Source organism: Bos javanicus, chromosome 17 (assembly GCF_032452875.1).
Source record: "Bos javanicus breed banteng chromosome 17, ARS-OSU_banteng_1.0, whole genome shotgun sequence".
In the NCBI taxonomy this organism is placed as follows: domain Eukaryota; kingdom Metazoa; phylum Chordata; class Mammalia; order Artiodactyla; family Bovidae; genus Bos; species Bos javanicus.
This window is the reverse complement of record NC_083884.1, coordinates 2,518,779-2,545,514: the sequence shown is the minus strand read 5'-3', so window position 1 is coordinate 2,545,514 and position 26,736 is coordinate 2,518,779. Positions and strand designations below refer to the sequence as shown.

Below are 26,736 nucleotides of genomic sequence, written 5' to 3'. Positions count from 1 at the left end.
TTGAGACAATGTGAAAATAAAACTGAAAAGTGAGACATTTATATTCAGTCACTACTCTAAAGGGCTTCCCAGGTGGTGCTAGTGGTAAAGAACCTTCCTGATAATGCAGTAGAAGTAAGAGAAACGAATTTGATCCCTGGGTTGTTGGGAAGATCCCACTTTAGTATTCTTGAAGAATCCTGCAGACAAAGGAGCCTGGTAGGCTACAAGTCCGAAGAATCCAGCATGAATGAACAAATTGAGCACATATGAACTACTCTTAGAGATACTAGTAGAATTAGCATGCATCTCCTTAATATAAGAAAATTTTTAATTTTTCTCAGAACAAAGCTTAAATAATACAGCATTAAAAGTTCAGTCTAAGAAAGTATCATAGAACATTACTATTCTCATTCAAACCACTGAAACAATTTTGATTGCCTTATTTTATTACTATTTCTCTGCATAGATTTAGCATTATAGCAGTATTAGTCAACACATACATGAGAATAAATTCTGTTGGTATTTTTATTAGGATTACATTAAATTTGCAAATTACTTCAGGGAAAAACTGACATCTTTTATAATATCATTATAATACCATTTCTATCCGACGGTAGTTTTGTTCTAATTTCTCAAATATTCATTTGTGTACTTCAGGAGTATTCTAAAGTTTTCTTCATACTGGTCTTGTGCATTTCCTAAGTTTATTCCTAGGTATTTCATCTTTTATTCTACCTTTAAATAGCCTGCTTTGGGTCCTGTGTGCTTTTCTAGTTACTGATTCTAAACTTTATGTGAAGAAACCTAGAATATTCAGAAATACTTTGAATGAAGTTATAAAGGGAGATTAATACAAACATATGAAAATATATAAAGTCCTGATAAGGGGAAGAGTATAGCACTGGAATATTTCTAGTGAGAATGACCAATGAAACAGGAAGTCAAGAAACAGACACAAAAATATGGGAATGATCTAATGTATCTCAAATCAGTATCTCAAATCAGTGTTGTTTCATGAAAGATGCATTTGGAAAAAATAAAGATGGAATCATATTTTCCATCATACACCAAGACAAGTTCTAAGTAGAGCAAATGTTAAAATGTTAAGATATTAAAATCATAATGTTATTAGAAGAAAAATGGGAGCTTTGACTTCAGATTTTGGAGAAGGTCCTTTCAACTATTCCTAAAATTGAGAAGCCATAGAAAAAGACTAATAGATTTGATACCTGAAAATAAAATAAAATTCTTCAGTAAATAATATGAGCAAAGTTGACAATATAATGCAATGGGAAAAAAATTTTGTAACTCATATCAGAAATGATAGGCTAATTTCCCTAGTACATATAAAAGCTTCTAGAAATCAATAAGAAGAAGACCAATGAAAAAATGTTCAGTTTATGTTCAGTGTAAAATGGACTCTTTATAGGAAAAATAAATACAATTAATACTTATACAAATGAAAAATGCTCAACCTCAATCCTAACCAGAGAATACAAAAATGCAAAAAATTAAAAAATATGCAATGATGCAAAAAAAAAAAAAAAAAAGTCTGAATGACATACTTTTAACTTGCTGATAGACATGAATTCAAAAATTCATGTCAAAATACATGAATTTTTTAATCAGAAACCCTATTGGACCCTAGTCCCTGTGGAGAAATTTTGCACTTTTTGACTAATATAAAGTATTCAATCAGGCTTCCCAGGGTGGCGCTAGTGGTAAAGAACCTGCCCGACAATGCAGGAGATGAAAGCGACATGGGTTCGATCCCTGAGTCATGAAGATCCCGTGGAGGAGGGCATGGCAACCCACTCCAGCATCCTTGCCTGGAGAATCCCATGGACAGAGGAGCCTGGTAGGCTACAGTTGATGGGGTCACAAAGAGTCAGACATGCCAAAAGCAACTTAACATACAAAATACTTATTCATCTGAAATGTATTAACTTATTCAAAAATCAATTAATACATATTTATACTGATGTTTTAAGATAGAAAATGTTATTTTGCTTGCCCTCAATGAAAAGCAAGTATAAACATAAGTATATTGAAAGAAACAAAAAAATATAAAGTCATTTATTATCATTTCTCCCAATCTTCACACTTGCTTTCTTTTATTTAAAAACCACTTAAGTAAGATCGTCTCCTTGAGATCATCAGGAAGATCAAAAGGAAATAAAAAATGAAATAACTTTCTCATTAAATACTATTTTACTGTGTGTTGGGACCAAGTTCTACATAAACTAACCTGGTATAGCTTCAGTAATACACTTGTCAGCTTTTTATGATTTTAGATATGAGAATTATTGCAAAGGATAAATGGGCAACAATATCATCACTAAAGTTTTAAGCCTGAGTGCTTTAAGGAATAGTAGAATCATTAATGATCCCAAGGGAGCTCAGATGGTAATCTGCTTGCGATGTGGGAGACCAGGGTTTTACCCCTGGGCCAGAAAGATCCCATGGAGAAGGGAATGGCAACCCACCCCAGGATTCTTGCCTGGAAAACCCCATGGACAGAACAGCCTTGTGGGCTACAGTCCACTGAGTCACAAAGAGTCAGACATCACTGAGCACACACATAATCATTAATAGAAATGAGTAGATTGAAGAAATTATGATATATGTAGAAGGAGAGGATGAATTCAACAAGGCAACTTCCAGGCAGAAAGAGTCAGTAGTCATGAGACAAACAGAACTGGAATTAGGGACAGAAAAGTCACAAAAAGTACATTTAAGATACACAACTGCATTAACAAAGAACACCTACCAGCCATTTTTCATATTCCTCGAGAGCTTGTTTATCTTTTTCTTTTTTCTCAGCTCTTTTCTGTTCTTCTTTTCTTTTCTCATGTATTTTTACTTTTTCCTTTTCCTTGAAAAAAACTTCCTTTTTTTCATTCCTATGTAGGGTAGTATAAAACATTGGCCAGTTAAAGGAGAATATATAATAAAGATTCCCTAATGTGTCTCTGGAATAAGATTGAGTACATTAATAACATTCAAGTAAATGAATTTTAGAAAAACCTAAAGTGTTACTAATTTCAGATCTATCAAAACACTTGCTGTTTTAGATTACCATTTTTCAACAGCAGTTAAGTTATCTTTTCTTTTCTCAGCAACAGTTTCCTCCTCTTTCTGTTTCTTTGCTCTTTCATATTCTTTCTCTTTTTTATTTTTCTCCTTAAGGTATTCCATCTTTTTTGCTTTCCATTTTTCAAAAGCCTGAAGAAGTTAAGAATTACCTTCTTATTGAATGTGAATATAATAAAATAGTAAAAGCACAGTTAATCACTAATTTTAAAATATTTAAAATTAAGAAAGATATTAAAGCTATTGCATACTTGCAGTGCTTCTCCTTTTCTCATAGCATTTTCTTCTTCAGTTTTCTTCTTGTTTTTTTCCTCAAGCCTTTTTTTTGCAGCTATTTTCTTTGCTTCCTTTTCTTTCATGGCTTTCCAGGCCTCAAATGATGCTAAGGCTTCTTCTCTCTTAGCAGCTCTTTTCTATTTTGGAAAAATAATAGTCATATGTGTATGAATAAATATAAATTTACAAATATAGATAGATATACATATAAGTATGTGTCTTTATTTTCCTTAATGTTCATCAAGTTAGGTTTCAAAGCAATCTATTCTAAATGATTTAGAAAAATTAATTTTTAAAAAATGTTATCTGAATTATTCACTATATTTTAAAATGTCCTTTTCTAAGCACTTCTCAGATATTGATGTACTACCATGCATGGGAAGGAACCTTTTTTGGGAAGTGTACTGAACAAATGTTTTCAGAGTAAACTGAAATAGGTTAATTGGTACTGCAAAGTGCTCATAATGAAATATTGCATTAAAAGAAAAATATCAGGGAAGTTACAGGCCAGAGAGGTAATTTAAAAAAAATTTTTTAATTACTAATTTTACCTCTCTGGCCTGTAACTTCCCTGATATTTTCCTTTTAATGTAATATTTCATTATGAGCACTTTGCACTACCTATTAACCTATTTCAGTTTAAAATTACAGTCAAAGTAAGATAAATTGGCCAAGTCATACAGTAAGCCACAGGTCTTTGCTTTAACCCTGAGTTTTGACTGACATCAGAGCATACAATTCTTACTGCATAAACATGTCCCAAATGTTGAAAACATGGGCCAGACTGGAAAATGTTATTACTTTGCTTACTTCAGTCTAATCCCATAATATTCTGTTTGCCTTATAATATTGCTTAGGATTAAATGCTATAAAGTCTTATTATAGAGAAAACATAATTTAGAAGGAGAAGTATAGCCACCCTCACTGAGCTGTGAAAACCAAATGAGGCATCTGGCACTGACTGTGGCAGATCAAGCTGAAACATGGCCCAGAGTCCAGGCACCACCCCTGCAGGGCTGCTCCACTCAGAGTTATTTCTATTCCTGGTAGTATTGAAAAACACAATGAAGGGTTTGTTTAGTTTTGTTCTGTTTTCTTCAGTGGTTTTACTTTAGTAGATGAGAAACAAATGAGCATGTTGTAGGCTATGGGGCAGGAGTTAGAGGCAGGAAGTGAAGTACAAGTGAGACTGAAATGAGAGCCCAGATCCATTCAATGGGAAGGACAGGGGCAATCACTCAGGTAGAGCTTGGTCTTAAAGACACAAAAAAATTCAAGATAGAAAAGGGGACAGTTCAGTTCAGTTCAGTTCAGTCGCTCAGTCATGTCCAACCCATGAATAGCAGCATGCCAGGCCTCCCTGTCCATCACCAACTCCCAGAATTCACCCAAACTCATGTCCATTGAGTCGGTAATGCCATCCAGCCATCTCATCCTCTGTCGTCCCCTTTTCCTCCTGCCCCCAATCCCTCCCAGCATCAGGGTCTTTTCCAATGAGTCAACTCTTCGCATGAGGTGGCCAAAGTACTGGAGTTTCAGCTTCAGCATCAGTCCTTCCAATGAACACCCAGGACTGATATCCTTTAGGATGGACTGGTTGGATCTCTTTGCAGCCCAAGGGACTCTCAGGAGTCTTCTCCAACACCACAGTTCAAAAGCATCAATTCTTCAGCGCTCAGCTTTTTTTATAGTCCAACTCTCACATCCATACATGACCACAGGAAAAACCATAGCCTTGACTAGATGGACCTTTGTTGGCAAAGTAATGTCTCTGCTTTTGAATATGCTATCTATGTTGGTCATAACTTTTCTTCCAAGGAGTAAGCGTCTTTTAATTTCATGGCTGCAATCACCATCTGCAGTGATTTTGGAGCCCAAAAAATAAAGTTTGACACTGTTTCCACTGTTTCCCCATCTGTTTCCCATGAAGTGATAGGACTAGATGCAATGATCTTTGTTTTCTGAATGTTGAGCTTTAAGCCTGGCTTGGAGAATTTTGAGCATTACTTTACTAGCGTGTGAGATGAGTGCAATTGTGTGGTGTTTCGAGCATTCTTTGGCATTGCCTTTCTTTGGGATTGGAATGAAAACTGACCTTTTCCAGTCCTGTGGCCATTGCTGAGTTTTCCAAATTTGCTGGCATATTGAGTGTAGCACTTTCACAGCATCATCTTTCAGGATTTGGAATAGCTCAACTGGAATTCCATCACCTCCACTAGCTTTGTTCATAGTGATGCTTTCTAAGGCCCACTTGACTTCACATTCCAGGATGTCTGGCTGTAGGTGACTGATCACACCATCGTGATTATCTGGGTCGTGAAGACCTTTTTTGCACAGTTCTTCTGTGTATTCTTGCCACCTCTTCTTAATATCTTCTGCTTCTGTTAGGTCCATACCATTTCTGTCCTTTATCGAGCACATCTTTGCATGAAATGTTCTGCACTTCAGCTGTGAGAGACCACGCAAAAGCCTGGCCAAGAGGAGCTACCCCTTGCTCAAGGTCAGGGGTGGGGGCCAAGAGGAGCTACCCCATATCCGAGGTCAGGGGTGGCGGCTGAGAGTGCCAGGCTGTGACGGCGCGGCAACTGCTGAGAGGAGCTACCCCAAGTCCAAGGTCAGGGGCGGTGGCCGGGAGGAGCTACCCCACATCCAAGGAGAGGTGGCTGCGGTGGCGCAGGAGGGCCAAGAGGAGCTACTTCACGTTCAAGGTCAGGAGGGGCGGCTGTGAGGAGATACCCCTTGTCCAAGGTAAGGAGCAGTGGCTGCACTTTGCTGGAGCAGCTGTGAAGAGATACCCCACGTCCAAGGTAAGAGAAATCCAAGTAAGACTGTAGGTATTGCAAAAAGACATCAGAGGAGAGACACACTGAGACCATAATCACAGAAAACTAGTCAATCTAATCACACTAGGACCACAGCCTTATCTAACTCAATGAAACTAAGCCATGGCGTGTGGGGCCACCCAAGAAGGGCAGGTCATGGTGGAGAGGTCTGACAGAATGTGGTCCACTGGAGAAGGGAATGGCAAGCCACTTCAGTGTTCTTGCCTTGAGAACCCCATTAACAGTATGAAAAGGCAAATGATAGGCTACTGAAAGAGGAACTCCCCAGGTCAGTAGGTACCCAATATGCTACTGGAAATCAGTGGAGAAATAACTCCAGGAAGAATGAAGGGATGGAGCCAAAGCAAAAACAATACCCAGTTGTAGATGTGTCTGGTAATAGAAGCAAGGTCCGATGCTGTAAAGAGCAATATTGCATAGGAACGTAGAATGTTAGGTCCATAAATCAAGAACAGAGGACAACTGAAGGTTAATGTCTGAAGACCCTTTATATTCTTGGCTAAGTTGTAATACTGAAGTCAATGTTTAAGAATGAAATAGGTACATGGTCACAAGAAAAAAAATATTCATAATCAATAGTGCCAAAGCTATTGCACACATATAAGAAAATTTGTGTATCTTTGTTTTCATGTAAACCAGTTACATCAACTAAAAATGTATAAAGGACTAGAGGAATAAAATCAGAAATCATTTCTTTTATATATAATTTATTTCACAATTTAAAAAACAGGTGATTTAAAAATATTAAGCATTCGAGACTATTTTATTGACTTAAAAATCCAGAATATTTTTCATTTCTATATTTCAGAATACCTGTTCATTTTGAATCCTTAAGTTTTCACTTTCGATTCTTTTAATTCTGTGCATTTCATGTAAATAAATATTTTTCTTTTCTAACCACTCCTGTGAGAAGAAGAAAAAGGCTATATATTATGCAAAGTTTTGCAAATAAATTAGAATTCTTGTTTATTTCTGAAATATATAATTAAAACTTAAAAAAACTAAAACATAAACCTTACAAACTTTATATGTGCTAATATCATTCCTCTTTTTCTGATAATATTCTAATATATAACAAGGAACAAGAATTAAGAAAATCATATCTATGTTATCTTTCTCAGTACTAGGAACAGATTTCAAAGACTGACTATGATGACTGAATATATTACCATTTTCTCTGAAATTCACATGGACAATTTTCTATTTTCATATTTCTATGCATTTAAAATACATATTAAAATAAAATTTCAATTTGTATTTTATATAACAAATAAGACCAAAAGAGACATCTGTTTGAATTTTTGAAAAATTAGAAAAGCTTTTTTCTAGGTAAGTTTAACTCAAATACAAAAAGTCTCAGGGAAGAAAAAAATATTAAAACACTTTTGTTCGTAACAATATAAACTTTAAGTTGAAAAAGTATAAAAACATAGATATACCTTAACTATATTTTGCTTTTGTTATATTTTTATCAGTTGCTATGGCAAATTCTCTTTCTTTACAATTATGATCAGTTAAGCAAAGTTTAAAGTAGCCCTGGTGGCTCAGATGGTAAAGAATCTGCCTGCAATAAGGGAGATCTGGGTTCATTTCCTGGGTTGGGAAGATCCCCTGGAGAAGAGAATGGCAACTCACCCTAGTATTCTTGCCTGGAGAATTCCATGGACAGAGACACTTGGCAGGCTACAGTTCATGGGGGTCACAAAAAGTCGAACACAACTGAACAACTAACACACACACACAAGCAAACTTGGGAGGAGATTTGGATTGCTCAGGTATTATAAAGGAAATGAGTTAATAAATCATCATTTCTGACAGGTTCATTCTACTCCCTGATAAAAAAATCTTATGTGATTAATTCTAATTTTAAAAGAATATATATTTTCCTTTTTACCTGATAAACAGTTGCCCTTAGGTTATCTGCTCTGTCAGGTTCTGTGTTCTGTTTCTGTGAGGGCTTTTGGTCCAAGACTCTCAAAGTCCCTAAATAGTGAGAAGCTGAAGCTGTCGACGGAATCCTCCTTAGAGAACTAGGCTTCTTTAAGAACTCAGAGGTCATTAATCTGAAAAGACCCAAATGAATCAAGACAAACTATTACAATTACAATGGTAGAAGAAAGATTCATTAGATTTTGAAACTACTATATCTAAAAACTACATTATAATTTAATAATTTATAATTACTTTGAAAATGATGTGGTATTTTATTAGTACACAAAGACCCTTTCAATATAGTTTAAATTTTATTATTTTAATTTATATATAGTTTCAAAGTAATTTTTCTTTTTAGGTTATTTATAATTAAAACATTTTTTTAAAAAACATGGACTCAAGTTACATGGGAAAAAACAATAAGTCGGTTTTAATAGTTTCTTGTATTATTTTGCTACATTGCTGCTGCTGCTGCTACTGTTGTTTAGTCACTAAGTCATGTTCAACTCTGCAATCCCACGGACTGTGGCCCGCCAGGCTCCTCTGTTCATGGGATTTCCCAGGCAAGAATACTGGAGTGGTTGCCACTTCCTTCTCCAGGGAATCTTCCTGAACCAAGGATCAAACCCCTTCTCCTGCATTGGCAGGCAGATTCTTTACTGCTCTGCTAGGGATAAATTATTATTAAGGTCCTACCATGCAGCCTGGGTCGGGAAGTTCCCCTGGAGAAGGAAATGGCAACCCACTACAGTATTCTTACCTGGAAAATCCCATGGACAGAGAAGCCTGGTAGGCTATAGTCCATGGGGTCGCAAAGAGTCGGACATGACTGAGCGACTTCACTTCACTTCACTTCACCAGAGAAGTCCCATTTTGCTACATAAACCATCTTAAATATAAAGTTAGACTAATAACCTCTAACTTGGGGTTAGTGGGAAAATCTGGCTCACAATCTCTTCTGGTATATAAAATTATTACACCACAGCTATTTCAATTATTTTCATAATGCCAACAATGGCCTCCCTGCTACAATAGCAGATGTGAGTAATTACAACAGAGACCATATGGCCTATAGGGCCAGCCATATGTACTAAGTGGCAAATTCACTGAAAAAGTTTGCTGACCCCTGTTCTATTTGAGTAATGATAATTTAAAAGATGCAGTAGGTTTTGATTAGCACCTATGAGTTAGGATTCAGCGTGAATGATGATCAGTTCTTATCATTTTAATAAACCAACTTAGTGCATAGAACCTCAAAGTTTAAAGTATAATTTTACATGTGTTGTTGGACAAAGACACTTAACAGAGAAGGTGAATGATAGACTTCAGCTTTATTACTACTTTATATCTACTGTCTCAGGAAAAATAGGAGAAAGAAACTCCATCTCATGAGCAATGTAGAACACAGAGGGTCCTTAATCAATCCCTTTTATAAAAGAATATATTCAACTAGGGGGATTGATTATGAAGTAACTAATTCATTCTTCTCATAAGAAGAAAATTAAGAATACCAAATGAAATTTACTTTCAGAAATTAAACTAAAACCTGCTTTGTTGAAATATAAACCTATTACTGAAGGAAAATGAAAACTTTATTACCTGCCAGATGCACTGGATGCTCTATTATTTGTTGATTTTTTATTCTTCATATTTCTATCTTGAATTGCTTTCTATTAAATAGAAAAGCAAAAGATTACTCACTGTATATATCACAATTATAATTAGAGGCCAGCTGCTAGAAAGTCAATGTTTTTTGAGCATCTACTATGTGTTAAGCATAGTGGTCATCAGGAACAAATAAGGATATCACATTTCAGGGAAACTCACTGATACTAAACACATAAATAATATGACTCACGAAAGTGATAAAGTAGGGTGTAACGGCAGTGACAGAGTGGAGTTGAGGAGCTACTTTAATGCAGGTGATCGGGGAAGGGCCCCTGAGAATGTAACATCAGAGCTCAGACAGATGATGGAAAGAAAAGGGCCATGTGACACTCTGTGGAGACCTTGATAGCTGTGAGAAGCAAAAGCCAGTGAAAGATGCTGAGACACAGTGAGCGTCAGGGAGAGCTGAAGAGCATGAGGTCCAGAAAGAACCACGAGAGACTTCCAGGCAGTGGCGAGAAGCCTGCATTTTATTCCATGATGAGAGTCCAACAAAGAGACCTTAGAGGGGAATTATTCAGACTTAAAATCACTTGGTAACGAGTAAGAATAAAGACAAAGATTCAATCAAAAGAAACATGTTATAATCTTACTTGCTATATATAAATCACCTGTTCTAATTTAGAATTACCTCTGTTAAACATTTCTAAAACCTTGTCTTTAAATTCCAGAATACCATTCTTCCTTTTAAGGAATGACTTTTCTACTTTCCACAGACAGATGGGTATTAGCACGAACATGAGAGCACAAATGTAAACACATCCCTAACTTGGCATGAGTGTTTTTCCTAAGGAAATATATCTGCGATATGGCTTAATGAACCTTCTCCTTAAAATGTAATAAAAATCTAATAGCCTGTATTATAAAAGTCCTGTTTGACCACAAGTTTTCAGATAACTGTTATTTTCCCCAATAGTAAATATACATATCCACCAGTTAACTGCAGGAGAAACTGGATAAAGAAAACTCAGGAGAAATAGACACTAAAAGTGCTCCACCATAAATTTTAACAGTATAGTGCTCTAGTGTAATATAGTATATTGCTGTTTGTTGTCAACTCTTTGTGACCCCATGGACTGTAGGCTTCTCTGTTCATGGGATTCTGCAGGCAAAAATACTGAAGTGGGTTGCCATTCCCTTCTCCAGGGGATCTTCCCAACCCAGGGACGAACCCGTGTTCCCCGCATTGGCAGATTCTTGACCTCTAAGTCACCAAGGACGCCTGCAATATTGCATAGGGACAAGTAATCCTACATATCACAAATCTGGTTCCCAAGGTAATGATAATAATATTCCTGATAATGACCTGACCTTCCACTTAAATAGGTATGGATGCTGATAAATATTTCTTAAAAGATTTTTATTTTTAAAATTTTTAAAGTATTTAAAGATGATATCCAAAGGAATACCTCTTACTAATTCCAAACCCTCAGAAATTATTCCAGAGAGCTATATTTTTATAACGTGAAGACCTACAGAAATCTACCCACTTCTGGGTATATATTTCTGAAACATTTAAAAGAATATTATGATCATATGCCTCTGAAAATTTTAATGAAATGTTGGGCTTTACTGTATTCACTCCAACACGTCTCTGAAGTGAAAATTCCACTGAGCAAGGACCACATGACAGTATGATATCACCATCAGAAGATGAGTCTCACACAGACAATTCAGAAGTGCCTAACATGGGAGATAAAACATTTAAGAGCCCCATGTGGAGTTTTAAGGTATAGTATAGAAGGCATAATTTTATATAAATACCTTTGAAGACTCAGTACATAAGATACTCTGAAGTTGTAGTAGTGGTGTATCTTCAGCTGTTAAGTCATCCTTCATAATCAGGTGAGCTTTCTCCTTTTCTTCTTCAACATCACCAACAGTCACTTGACTTTCCTGGGGTTTCTCAAGTGCAGTAGTAACAAAGTCTATCAAAAAGGAGTTCTTTTCATTTTCGGTCGATTTCAAGGAATTATGGCTTTCAGTGCATTCTTCATTCTGATCTACTTTGTGACAAAGTAACAGAATTAAATCTCCCTTTGAATTAATGAGGTGGATAACTGATTCATTTGCTTTCTGCTAAATGAAAACTGTCTCTGATCTTTCTTGCAAAATAGAAATGGAGAAAACAACCATATTAAACTTGAATAAACATTTTTCCAAAGTGATCTATAACAGAGAAAATGGCTACTAAACCTATTAAGCATTTGGCACACCTTAGAAAAATATCATATAAGTAAACAGAATGGAATAACCATCTTGAAATATAGACATGCCACAAATACTTGTATAAATCAAGTAAATGAGATAGCAATATCTATTCTATTTAAAAGCTTGTGTTTCTTACCTGGAACAAAAGGCATAGATCTCTAAGCTACCACAGTTACTAGCAATGGCAGTTGTGAAATTGTACAGATACAGAGAAAACCAAGAATCAGTGCAATTCTAGAAGAGTCTACCACACAGAGAATAAAGTCATCTGCCAGAGTTTTACTCCCACTAAGATGCAGTGTTGCCTCTGATAACAAAAGGGCAGGAAAGGAAGGCCTAATCCTCACCATCTCAGTGCTCTAGGGAAAGGCTTAGGCTCTGGCATGGAGGATTCAGTTTTGCTTTTACAGAATTGCTTCTACTATTTTGATTCTATTACACTTTAGAATGTACAACAGAAAATCAGTGCTTTCTGTGCTGATCACCAACTTTCAGTTCTACTAGTACCTGGCCAAACCTGTATCTTCACTGTCAAAGTCTTAATGCTGAGGCTTTCATTACAGCCATTTTTGGGGAACTCATTTTGAGGTAAGCTAGATAAAATATCACCTTATAATTCCAATTATATGTTCCTATTTGGACAATACTCATGATTCAAAGTATCAATAATGTATTCTGCTAATCAATGTGACTTTGGAGCCAAAGATTCAAATTATGGCTCCATCACTGACCTTGGGTATATTTCCCAATGTCTTTGCACTTCAGTTTTTCTCATCTGTAAAATGATAAAAATTATACTACATAGTAAGCACTTAATAAATGTTAGTTATACATCCCAACCTTAGAAATAACTATGCCTTTATATGTCATAGGACTAAGGAAAGAAAGAATGTTTACTTATTCATATCTCACACTGACTGTGTGTTAACTACGGTCCTGTTATATGTGCTTTACATGTACTAATTAATTTAATTCTTACAACCACTCTACTCTTATGCCCATTTTAAAGATCCATACATAGGGCCAGAAAGGTTAGTTACCTTCTCATGTAGTTGTACCTGGATTTAAGTCCACCTTAGTCTCAATTTAAAAGTTCACCTAACCATTATGCTGAGTACTGGAGCAACAAATACATAATAATAGCTTACCCTGAGTGAATACTCTACTTGTGTCAAGAATTGAGTTAGTGGCTAAAATGCATAGTGTCACTTAATTTTCACAATAGCCTAATGAGTTTGATTATTATAACTTGGTGGATTGAGGCACTGAGAAATTAAGTTCTGCATCTATAACCACAAGGTTAGTAATTTGCATCGTTGAGATTAAAACTCAGGCAAACATAAACATATATTGTTCCTGTAACTATGTGAAGTATTACTCCTTTGGCATACTTACATGGCATTCTAAGCAATACAGAAGTTCACAAATAAAATAAGGTAGGATACTTTAATATAATCACCTGTAATGGAGGCTTTTTCTTCAGATCCTAGTGAAAAGGAATCTTTAAGATTTTCTTTAACAGATGATGATGGTATACTTGTTAACCATGGATCCTATTTAAAGAAACTATGTAAGTTTACTTCTCAAGATTTGTGGAGGGCAATAGCAGTAGTAAGACTACATCATAAATCTGAAATATGCATTATTAGTTTTCTACTGAAACACCATAAGGGTTAAGTCAAAGGAGGTTATAATACACTTTACTTTCAAGTTAAGAGCTAGTTCAGTTCTTTAACTGAAACTTCTAAATCCACTTTTAGCAATTTTCAAAACTACTGCTGCTCTAGAATCAAATCCCAGAAATACTTAAGTATTTGACATCTCTTTCTCTAAGTATATACTTCCTGCTGCTGCTGCTGCTAAGTCGCTTCAGTCGTGTCCGACTCTGTGCGACCCCACAGACTGCAGCCCAACAGGCTCCGCCCTTCCTGGGATTCTCCAGTCAAGAACACTGGAGTGCGTTGCCATTTCCTTCTCCATATACTTCCTAAGAAAGCATAAAGATCGTAGGTCAAAAACCCTTGAAAGTGAAGTCGCTCAGTCGTGTCCGACTCTTTGCGACCCCATGGACTGTAGCCTATCAGGTTCCTCCATCCATGAGATTTTTCCAGGCAAGAGTGCTGGAGTGGATTGCCATTTCCTTCTCCAGGGGATCTTCCCGACTCAGGAATCGAACCTGGGTCTCCCACATTGCAGGCAGACACTTTACCGTCTGAGCCACCAGGGTTTGAAACAAATATTAATAGTTGTTCAAACAAAAGCAATTCATAAAACCAAGTGCATATGTGTGTGTGTTGTTGATTCAGTCATGTCCGACTCTTCGTGACTCTATGGACTGTAGCTCACCAGGCTCCTCTGTCCATGGCATTCTCCAGGCAAGAATATTGGAGTGGGGTTGCCATTTCCTCCTCCAGGGAATCTTCCCGACCCAGGGATAGAACTCATGTCTCTTTTATCTCCCACATTGGCAGGTGGGTTCTTTACCACTAGTGCCACCTGGGAAGCCCAAAAACCAAGTAGCTATTCCAAATATTTTAGATTAAAAAGTACATAGATTTCATGCACTTTAGTTTTGCTCAAAATTGCTGTATCTGAAATAAAATAATTATATATGAAATGAAGAAGGCAATGGCACCCCACTCCAGCACTCTTGGCTGGAAAATCCCATGGATGGAGGAGCCTGGTAGGCTGCAGTCCATGGGGTCGCTAAGAGTCGGACACGACTGAGTGACTTCACTTTCACTTTTTCACTTTTATGCATTGGAGAAGGAAATGGCAACCCACTCCAGTGTTCTTGCCTGGAGAATTCCAGGGGCAGGATAGCCTGGTGGGCTGACGTCTATGGGGTCACACAGAGTTGGACACGACTGAAGTGACTTAGCAGTAGCAGTATATGAAATGAAGTAATTATATTTGTGTTCGTATATGAAACATCGTTTTATAGGATAATACTCTAGTCTAAGGGTGATGATACTATAAGAAGTTTGATTTTTGTTGTATAAAGTTTTTTATTTTTTTCCAATATATTTAATGTCAAAAGCAATAGAAACCATCTGGGAAGATGGCAGAAGTGCTAAAACACCGGAGTCTACCCTAAGGGATGAAGCTTCACCCAAGGAGATTTGCAAGTTAGTAGCTTTTCTCCTGAGAAAATTTCCCCAACAGTGTAGCTCTAGTAGTAGTAGGCTGCAACCCTACCAGATTTGCTTGAGGAGTCAGAGAATAGAATTTAGGAATAGATGATCAGCCAATAAATTTGGAGAAGAGCTGCAGAGGGCAAGAACCCCAAAATCTGCATATAAAATCCACCTCAAACCTTTGGTTCAACTATGCATGGCATGGAAAAGACCTCAGAGGGCCCTGTAAAACTGTAGTAGCTAGAAAGTAAAAAAACTAAGCAGAAGTTTTAGTCAATGTCCATGGCAAGGGAGACAGAGTTGGAAATTTGAGTCTGGCCATAAAATCAGTATGATAGAACACATGTTTAGAGAAACATAATAGAATCTAAAATGTCTACAACTTATCATCCATAATATTCAGTATTCAATCAAAATATTAAGTAACAGAAAATAGTGACTTATACTATGAATACAAACAACAAAAATAGTCTATAGTAACCAACCCAGCGATGACCCAGATATTGCAATTGGCAAATAAGAACTTTAAAGTAGGTTTCATAAATATCTTCAAGCATTTAGGAGGAAAAATATATACACAGTGGTGGAACAAATGGGTATCTTGTTAGATACAGAAAATACAACAACAACAACAACAAAAAATGGAAATTCCAGAGTTGAACAGTACTGAAAAAAAAAAAATTACTGGATAGACTTAACAGCAGATCAGATATGGTAGAAAAAAGCAGTGAACTCAAAGTCTCTGAAGACAGAAACTGAAGAAAACAAAGGGTAAAAAGACTGAAGAAACATGAACATGATCATGAGAGATCAGTGAGACATATTAAAAATTTCAATACACTAGATTACAAACAAGAGAAAAGAAAAACAGAAAAAAAATTAACTTCTCATTTTCATGGAAGATATCAGTTTACAGATCCTGAAACCTCAACAAAACCCAAGCAGGATAAATATAAAGAAAAACTACACCTATGTACCTTGTAGTCAAATTATTGTAATTCAAAGAAAAAAGATAAAGTCTTGAAAAATTCTGAAAGCTGTCAGAAAAAAACCCCAAAATGTTATATAATGAGTACAACAAGATAAATTTCTGCTGATTTTCTAACAGAAATCATAGAGGTCAGGAAAAATGGAAACCTATAAAGAGCTGGAGGTAGCAGAAGAGAACTGTCAGCCAAGTACATATTCAGCTAAGTCATCCTTCAAAAATGAAGATGAAGTGAATTTTTTTAGATAAGTAAAGACTGAGCAAACCTGTCACTGGCAAATCTATATTACAAGAAAAATAAAAATAAGTTCTTAAGATTGAAGGGAAATAACATTAGAAGGAATATGAATCTAAAGGAAGAAATGAGGATCCTTAGAAATGGCATATAAATCTAAGAAAACTACAAATGTTTATTCTACCCTTTTAGTTCTTTAAAAGTCTAAGACTAAAAGTTTAAAATCATTCACCATAAAATAACCATTTGGTCAAAACAGAGATCACAAGGAAAATTAGAAAACATATTTAAAGGAATGATAATGAAAATGAAAGTGAAGTTGCTCAGTCGTGTCTGACTCTTTGCAACCCCATGGACGGAGTAGCAGGCTACTCCATCCATGGGATTCTCCAGGCAACAGTACTGGAGTGGGTTGCCATTTCCTTCTCCAGGGCATCTTCCCAACTCAGGGATTGAACCCAGGTCTCCCGCATTGTATGCGGATGCTTTTACCATCTGAGCCACCAGGGAAGTCTGATAATGAAAATAAATGTCATCAAAAATGGGTGCTGTTAATCAAGTGTTAGAGGAAAATTCATAGTTTTTAAAAGTTTTGATAGAAAGGATGAAAAGCTTAAAATGAAGGGACACATTTTCTAACTTAAAGATAAGCAAATTAAACCCAAAGAAAATAAAAGAAAGAAATAATAAAGAATAAAAATCAGTGAAACTGGATGCAAACAATAGAGAAAACTAAGTCAACATTGGTTCTTAGAAAAGTTTTAACAAAACTGAGCAATGCCTTTCAAAATTTAACAAAAAAGACAGAAAACACAAACTATACATTAGAGATGGAAGATGGAATGTCATGATAATTTTATTGCCATCAAAAGCATAAGGGAATATCACAAACAACTTTATAAATACAGCATCTCAGAAAAAGTGGTCAAATTTCTAAACAGACAAAAATTACTAAACTGATGAAGTAGCAAATGTGAATACCAAAGTATCTATCCAATAAAGGAAAAAAATCAAATTTAGTATCAAAGACCTCTTCACAAAGAAAATTCTAGGCCCAGATAATTTTGCTGGTGAAGTCTCCCAATTCTGGGAAAAATGATACCAAATTTTTGGTTTCATACCAAATTTTAGAAAACAAAAAGAAAGAGACAGTCCCCAATTCATGTGATACCCATGCCTGACAATAACATTATAAGGAAAAAATTATAGTCTGCCTCCATAAATACAGATGCAGAAGTCTTAACAAAATATTAAGAAATAAAATCTCACACTAAAATAACCTACTATGATCGACCAGATTTTACCCCAGGAATACTGAGTTGATTTAAAAGAAAAGTATAGATATGTATCATCATACAAACACACACATGAAGGAAACGTAGGAAGTGAGGCTGCAGCAAAATAGAAAGAGTCACCTTTCCATATCCAGCTGTGACACTCGAAGGAAAGTAAGGCAGTAGAGAGAGGTGCAGTGTCATAAGAATCCATACATAGTTTAAGAGACATAAGCATAGTTGAATGTGGATGATAACAGACCTTTCCAGAAGCAAAGATAATGGATATAGGAGAAAGAAAGGTTGACAAAAAATTAATGGAAATCCCTGAAAAGGCGGGCTTAAAGAAGATTCACAGCACGCTCAGGAAAATTTTTTAATCAGGAATAAGAAAGTTTTAGATTATTAAAAACAAAAGTATTTCATATGCCCAACAATAAAATAATAAATCTACATTATGGGCTATGTTACCATCATTAAGGTGAATGTAGTCTCAAGATCACCTAGCAACACAGAAACACTTCATGAGCTCAGTGCTAAGAGATTTAAAAAAAAAAAAAAGCATAATACAAAACATTATGAATGTTAAGATGACAAATATGATAAAATAAGTATAGGAAAAATAGCCCCAAAGGGAATAAGAATAATGAACATTGTTGTTATTAAGTGGTGGGATTATGAGTAGATATTTTTCAATTAAACTTCTTGTCATTATATAATGTTACTTTAAAAACTTTAGGAATACTTTTTTCTTTAATCAAGGGACATAACATGCATCACAAAGAGGATTTAGTTAGGCATCACTACCAGTCTGAATAATGTCCCTCAAAATTTATGTCTATCCTGAATCTCAGATGGAATTAATTAAGATGAGGATATACTAGACTAGGGTGGACCCTAAGTCAAATGACTGGTGTCTTTTTTTAGAGGAAAGTGAGGAGAGACACAGAGACCAAGGGGAAGAGGCCATGTGATGATGGAGACAGGGATTAGAGTGATGCAGCTGACAGCCAAGGCCCACCAGAGATTCCTGACAACCACCAGAAGCTGGAAGGAGCAAGGAAGGATTTCTCTCTAGAGCCTTCAGAGAGAATATGACCCTACCCACACTTCGATTTTGGACTTCTGACCTCCAGAACTGAAAAAAAAAAAAAACTTCTGTTGTTTTAAGTCTAATTTGTGGCAATTTGTTGTAACAGCTACCGTGAACTACCATAATATCCACTTGGTCAGATGATCTTATTCAATATACAATAACTGTTTGGCTTTGATAAGCCCATCTCTTCTCCAGATTTTTATAACAAATTAGGACATACCACACTAAAGTTAGAAAGGCTTATATCAAATTGCCAGCCTTACTGGTAAAGCTAACCTACAGGACACGAGTGGAATAAGAAACCTACTGTAATCACACTTCTGGTCTGAATTGGAGAGATCCATTCATTTAGCTGTGATACAAAGGACTTTCTCTGTCTCCCTTTGTACCACCTCTCTTACTCACATCTGAACCACAGAGGAGTCAGAAGAAAGAAGCTTAGCCAGGTACTGTTTAGTTTTCTCTGATCTGCTTAAGCAGATTGTGCAGCAAGAATGTTCTGCCCATACTTATCCCTTCTGAAATGTGAGGTGGAAGTTTCCTAGCCATAGTGCAATTTAAATACAGGAGGCCAAGTGTTCTTCCCTAATGACAATACACAGTAAACTCCTGATGAACTGAAGGATCATATCTACTCCCATTGTGGTATCCCAAAAAAGATAGGACACTGCTGTGACCATTCAATATGCATTTGTTGAGAGATTAAAACCAAATGAATAAAATGACACCAGCCATAAATTATACAATTAAAATATGTGTAAATATATACTTGCAATTAAAGTGTTGCAAAGATTCAAAAGAACTGCACTGTTTTTTCACATTTAACTTTCTCTGATATTGGATGCATTAATTAGCAGTTTTCTTCTTTCTTAGCAGTACACGAAATAATTCTGCATCTTTGCTCTATCTTACAATGCAGTTTTAGACCCAATAGAACATATTTTAAAAATTAAAGTTCCTTGTCATTTGCTGAAGAAAACGTGTACAACACACACAAACACACACATGCATGTACGCAAATATTCTCTTTCTCTTATAATCAGATGCAAAAATCGGAATCAAAATACAATTCAGCAACAGTGCTAACCTCAGGGTCAAGGTTTTCAGAGAATGCATTCCTCTCAGCTTCTGGTTGTCTGCCATTTGGCCTTGGGAGGAACGAAGGTGTGGAATGTCCCTCTAAATCTTCGTGTGGGACAGTTTCTTTATTGTTTCCTAGGCTATCTTTCTTCTCCCCATGGCTGTGCTTTTTCAACATGCTCCTTGGTCGAGGTGAAGGCTTAAACTGGCTGTCTGCTTCGAGGCTGCTGTTATTTTCTGCAGAAAAATGCAGTGCTTTAATACATTTAATACAGTAAAAAAATATATATTTTTAAGATGGTCATGGCTTCTCCTACACCCCAGGTGCCACCAAACTTCCCTCCTCTTTCCAAGCACCTAACACCTTGCCTCTTTGTCCTGGAGAAGAAGCCCACACCCTTCTCTACAAAGAACTCCAGAAAGTAAAAGTAGGTGATAGCTGACAATCAAAAAAAAATTTTTTTAATGGCTGCCATTCTGACAGTAACTAGTGTACTTCACTCTTGTGAGTAGTTAACTATTCTACTTTACCAACTCTCATAGTATTAACAATTTTTTTAAACAAACAAAACCATGTCTTCATTTTAGCCTTTATAAAATGAGGCAGTTCAGCCATCAAACCTTTATTGAGTGTCTGCCACCAGGTCCCGTTCACATCACGCATATGAACAGATCTCAGAATCAAGACACTGGCAATGGCCCTGTCCTAGGATTTTAGAGGTTGGGGAGGGAGATGATTGTAAGCAAATAAAATTATAAGACAAAGGTAAGTGCTGTAACAAGTATGAAGATGACGTCGGTACAGGGGTAGAAGAGCCAATGTCCCTGGAAAGAGGAATGGAGAACTCGACAACTTGTGAGCCGCTGTTCTCTGAGTCCATAAAACCTCTCCAGCAGTTATTAAAATTTCTCAGTTACTATTTCCACTACTTCTAAGTTTAAAACAACAATCTAATGCTGGTATATTTTCAGCCCTCAAAACAAGATATACAGGTTTTTTATATGAACTTTTCCCTAAATTTCACCTTTTACATACATACATATATATATACACATTTCTCCATGTCCTACCAATGTATTCTTCTGACAAAGCTGCAAAATTGAATACCTTTCTCTTTTTTATCCATAAGTGGGGTTATAAATCCTGCTAGAAGATTCTATAGTCAGACCTAATTGGAACCACTATAAATGTTTCACTGCCAATTTTAGGTATGTCCTAAATTCTGGTCAAATGTCCAATTTAAAATCCAAGAGTTATCCTAGATTCCTCCCTCAAAATCCAAAGCATCATGATACCCTATTGACTCTACCTCTAAATATATCTCATTTATCCCACTTTCTGCAACCCCACTGTCAGTTCCCTATCCAGTCTTGCCTAGATTACTGCCTCAGCAGCATGTATAAAACACAAATCAGATCACACCACCCCTCTCCACAAAATTCTTCAGTGGCTCCCCATCATCCAGTCCTGCAAGTTCATTGCCTCCGAACAATATAAAAGGTTTCAGTCTTGTCCCTGGCTAGCTATGCTGCCTCGTCACTGGCACACTCCCTTGGTAATCTGTCCTGATATGCTGGGCTTGCTCTCCTTCTGCAGTTGGGCCACCTCTCTTGCCACCAAACTTTTACCCTAGTTCTTCCTCTGCCTAGGATGTCCACTTCTGGCTTCTCCTGACAAATGCTTGCTTGTCTTTGGAATCTCAGTTTACGCAGAATATTATATAAAGCTTGATAAAAGGTTTTTTGAGTCTTTTTTACTGTAATAACAACACTTAACAGGAGATCCATTCTCTTAACAAAATTTTAAGTGCAGAATACAGTATTATTACCTAAAGGCACAAAGCCATACAGCAAAACTCTAGAACTTGTTCATCTTGCTAACTGAAACTTTACACCTTTTGACTAGCAATTCCCATTTCCCTCTCCCTCTAGCCACTCATAACTACCATTCTTACATGACATCTTAACCCCAAGAGTGATATATTAGGAGGTAGGACCTTTGGGAGGTGATTATGTCATAAAGGCAGACCTTCATGAATGGAATTAGTGCCCTAAAAACAATGTTCTAGAAAGTTCCCTTGCCCTTTCCACCATGTAAAGCTACAATGGGAAGCCTGCAACATGGAAAAGGACCCTAACCAACCATATGGGCCCTGTGATCTCAGACTTTCATCCTCCAGGACTGTGAGAAACAGATTTTTATCGGTTATAATTCACTGAGTTTGAAGTTTCTGGTTGTGCTGACCTGCTAAGCTACTTCAGTCAGGTTTGACTCTTTGTGAACCCATGGACTGTGGCCCACCAGTCTCCACCGTCCTTGGGATTTTCCTGGCAAGAATACTGGAATGGATTGCCATTTCCTCCTCCAGGGGATCCTCCCAACCCAGGGATTGAACCTGCATCTCCTGCATTGGCAGGTGGGTTCTTTACCACTAGCGCCATATGGGAAGCCCCAGTAATATTTGGGAAGTATTTGATTACAGCAGCCCAAATGAGTAAGACAGTATTGGAGGATTGTACCACATCTCTAATGCTGCAGTAACAGTTACCATCACAGTGCTTGTAACAGTGAAACATATCATACAAACAACAAATATGTGTGGATAAATAAAATGATCTGCCTATGAACAAATGCTGAATAATAAAGTGAAGAGTAAAAGCATTTATAGCATGCTTAATTTATGCCAGATTGCTCTAAACCCTTCAGATACATAACCTCATTTAATTGTCTCAAACCCCTTGTGGTGGTTCAACTATCAGCCCCTTTCACAGATAAATAAAATGAGGAACAAAGAACTCATGTGCCTATGGTTATAAACTCTAGTTTGTGGAATTAAAGCAGGAGCACCCTGGCTCCAATGCTAATGGAGTCAAGATGCTCCTGCTTTAAAGTTAAAACAAAGACAGCATACCTTGTAAAAATTACTTTCTATAATCACCATCAATGTGACCATTACCTGATAAAGTGAAAGAGTTTGATTATTGTACTTTTTACAGCAGAAAATTTAAGTCTGAATTTGGCAATAAGGAGTTCATGATCTGAGCCACAGTCAGCTCCCGGTCTCGTTTTTGCTGACTGTATAGAGCTTCTCCATCTTTGGCTGCAAAGAATATAATCAATTTGGTTTGGGTATTGAGCATCTGGTGATGTCCATGTATAGCGTCTTCTCTTGGAAGAGGGTGTTTGCTGTGACCAATGCATTCTCTTGGCAAAACTCTATTAGCACTTGCCCTGCTTCATTTTGTACTCCAAGGTCAAATTTGCCTGTTAATCCAGTTAGCTCTTGACTTCCTACTTTTACATTCCAGTCCCCTATAATGAAGAAGACATCTTTTTTGGGTGTTAGTTCTAAAAAGTCTTATAGGTCTTCATAGAACCATTCAACTTCAGCTTCTTCAGCATTACTGTTTGGGGCATAGACTTGGATTACTGAGATATTGAATGGTTTGCCTTGGAAATGAACAGAGATCATTCTGTCATTTTTGAGATTGCATCCAAGTACGACACTTTGGACTCTTTAGTTGACTATGATGGCTACTCCATTTCTTCTAAGGGATTCTTGCCCACAGTAGTAGATATAATGGTCATTTAAATTAAATTTGCTCAATCCAGTTCATTTTAGTTCACTGATTCCTAAAATGTCAATGTTTACTCTTGCCATCTCCTGTTTGACCACTTCCAATTTGCCTTGATTCATGGACCTAACATTCCAGGTTCCTATGCAATATTGCTCTTTACAACATCAGACTTTACTTCCATCACCCATTTATATCCACAACTGGGTGTTGTTTTCTCTTTGACTCCGTCTCTTCATTCTTTCTGGAGTTATTTCTCCACTGATCTCCAGTAGCATACTGGGCACCTACCAACCTGGGGAGTTCATCTTTCAGTGTCCTATCGTTTTGCCTTTTCGTACTGTTTCATGGGGTTCTCAAGGCAAGAATACTGAAATGATTTGCCATTCTCCTCTCCAGTGGACCAAGTTTTGTCAGAAGTCTCCACCATGACCCATCCATCTTGGTTGGCCCTACACGGCATGGCTCATAGTTTCATTGAGCTAGACAGGCTGAGGTTCACGTGATCAGTTTAGTTAGTTTTCTGTGATTGTGGTTTTCATTCTGTCTGCCTTCTGATGGAGAAGGATAAGAGGCTTATGGAAGCTTCTTAATGGGAGAGACTGACTGAGGGGAAAACTGGGTCTTGTCGGGAGCTGGTAATTGACAGGGAAGCCTGGCGTGCTACAGTCCATGGGGTTGCAAAGAGTTGAACACACTGAGTGACTGAACTGAACAGCAGACAAGCAAGAACAAAGGAAACTTTCAGGTTCTAATATTTTTATAAAGCATTAAATGATAGGCAGCAATATCTCATGATATTAAAAATATTAAGTTCTAAACATGATAAAGAAAAAAGTCTAAAAATTTAGATAGAGCTAAACTTGTTAACCACATTACTTCTTTAATGAATAAATTATTCATTTATATATTCAAATACTTAAAGAATTCTACATTCCAGGCACTAACCAGCAGACTCAACTTTGTCCTTCAACTTGAATAACCTTGGAATAATGATTTCAAATATTTTATACCAAAATTCCATTTCCAGAAGCATCAAGTTTTCAGAAAGAAAAAAAAAGTCTATACATTATCAAAATGTCTTGTTTCGCTATCAAATGTGAATGATTACCTATTTCAGTAATTATTTTTATACTACATATACTGAATTGCAAATGGTTAATGATTGTTCAAAAATTCAGTATTGCACATTCATAATCCTGGGGCCATCTTGTGGTCAAAGTACAGTATTTCTCTATTCATTTTGTCACAGGTTTTAAAAAAGGTATTAAATAGATGGATTATTGCTGATTATGTACCATAAAGTTTTAATTATATACTTATATATATCAGACTAAGTTTTAGCTTTTATAGAAGGAAATGGCAACCCATTCCAGTGTTCTTGCCTGGAGAATCCCAGGGACGGGGAGCCTGGTGGGCTGCCATCTCTGGGGTCGCACAGAGTCGGACACGACTGAAGCGACTTAGCAGCAGTATGCTCACAGTTTCTTATTACCTAATGAAAAGCTTTCAGAATCAGGACAAATAGAACAAACATAATCTATAAAAATAGATTTTTAAACTCAACTATGACTAGGGAATACTACATACTCTATCTTTCATAAAGATTCACTGTGCATATGTTTTTATTAATGGTTCCAAGTAGTTCTCTCATAAAGAAGTCGGTTTAAAATTTCTATAACTCTGTGTTTTCCCCTTAATACAATGAACAAACTGTGGAAAATACTGTGGAAAAAGGTGATTTATTGGATTACTCACTATTTGATTATGTTTTCCTTCTCTCCATTTTTTATTTTACTCAGTACACTGGTAAGGGACATTTTAGCAAGTAAATTCTGTTTCATTAGACCTTGTGCTTACACTTTTGTAGACGTTTATAGTTTGAGACATACTTTAGTGTGATGAGTGTGTGCTGTCATGTCTGACTCTTTGTAACCCCATGGGACTATAGCTCGCTTGCCAGGCTCCTCTGTCCATGGAACTTTCCACGCAAGAATACTGGAGTCCTCCTCCTGGGGGATCTCCCCAACCCAGGGATCAAGCCCACCTCTCCTGCCATCTCCTGCAATGGCAGGTGGATTCTTTACCACTGTGCCACCTGGGTACATTCTTCAAACAATTCTGTAGGAAGGGAGAGCAAGGTTCCTCTCCCTCCTCATGAGGACAGTAAGGCTTACCCTATTGCTAAGGTCAAACATAATTAACATACAGTGGCTTTTTCCCTAGTATCATTGCTGATTCATGTCTTCTCATTTGAAAGTGGATAGGATTGTCAGGGGTGGAAAAAGGAGTGGGTCCCTAATACATATCTGAAATAAAGCTTTGCCTGAGGTTATCCATGCTATCTAATATATAAAGTATGAAATACTTCCCAGTATTGTATTTAATGATTATATAAAGGAAAGAGGTTTTTGTGAAGGTTAGTATCAACTACTACTGTTTTCCATAAAACATAAAAAGACTGGAAGACCCCAAATCCTTCACCTTCTCTGCCCTTGTTCCTGCATGGTAGCCCAGGGGATCTCACGGCAGTTAGTGCCTGATTCACTCCATCCCTGCTCCTCTGTGCCCAGGGCTCAATAGAATTGTGGAGAAACTATTGTAATGGTCCTACCAGGAACTTCCCCACAGAAAACTGAGTTTTAGTGGATTTTCCTGGGGAACAGAGAAACCAAATGGAGATTCTCTTAAGGAAATCTGGAGGCTTAAACGATAAGAGTAACAACACCTCTCTCTCCCATCCCCATTTCAAATATACAAATGTCACATAGATATTCTGGCTGCATGGAAATGATTCTTTAGGACTAGCCCCAACGCTGCTCTCTATCCCTAATGTTTGGAGCGTGAGATGGATTAGAAAGGATTCCACTGTAGTTACAGTGCTAAAAGCAAAACTGGAGCTCATATGTCTACGCGAGGCTGGATGTGGATGCTCAAAGTTCTTCCACCTCCTGCATTCATTCAGTCTCGCATCTCTGCTGGTGCCTGATAGGAGGCCAAAGAGCTTTCAGTCATCCACATCCAGCCTCGCTAAGGCCTATGAGCTCCAATTTTGTTTTTAGCAGTGTAACTACAATGGAATCTTTTCTAATCAATCTCATACTCCAGACATTAGGGTTAGAGCAGCACTGGGGGAGTCCTTAAAACAATCATATCCATGCAGTCATTTGCCAGAATATTTGTTTGACATCTGTATATTTGAAATGGGGGTTGGAGGACGGGAGGGAGAGGTGTTGTTGCTCTTACCATTTAAGCCTCCAGACTTTCCTGAGAATTACGGCTTTTCTCTATGGTTCTGGGTTTCCCAAGTCACACTAGTGGTAAAGAACCTGCCTGCCAATACAG

General features: G+C 37.0%; 1 protein-coding gene across 7 annotated transcripts in view; it reads right to left on the bottom strand.

The window, feature by feature from the left end:
* The window catches only part of MAP9 (microtubule associated protein 9), a 50,264-nt gene that overhangs the window by 19,188 nt on the left and 4,340 nt on the right, over positions 1-26,736 (bottom strand). For 2 of the 7 annotated variants that reach the window (XM_061383895.1, XM_061383896.1), the window contains exons 5-14: positions 19,823-20,052; positions 13,465-13,558; positions 11,559-11,800; positions 9,726-9,796; positions 8,089-8,257; positions 7,008-7,097; positions 3,327-3,488; positions 3,062-3,207; positions 2,753-2,885; positions 408-1,845 (exon numbers count right to left, since the gene is read on the bottom strand). In XM_061383895.1, the coding sequence (XP_061239879.1) occupies positions 1,678-1,845; positions 2,753-2,885; positions 3,062-3,207; positions 3,327-3,488; positions 7,008-7,097; positions 8,089-8,257; positions 9,726-9,796; positions 11,559-11,800; positions 13,465-13,558; positions 19,823-20,052 (1,505 nt within the window). In that variant the 3' untranslated portion in view covers positions 408-1,677. Of the gene's footprint in view, positions 1-407; positions 1,846-2,752; positions 2,886-3,061; positions 3,208-3,326; positions 3,489-7,007; positions 7,098-8,088; positions 8,258-9,725; positions 9,797-11,558; positions 11,801-13,464; positions 13,559-19,822; positions 20,053-26,736 lie in introns of those variants that run through there. The other 5 variants (XM_061383901.1, XM_061383897.1, XM_061383898.1 and 2 more) reach the window with 5 other exon arrangements.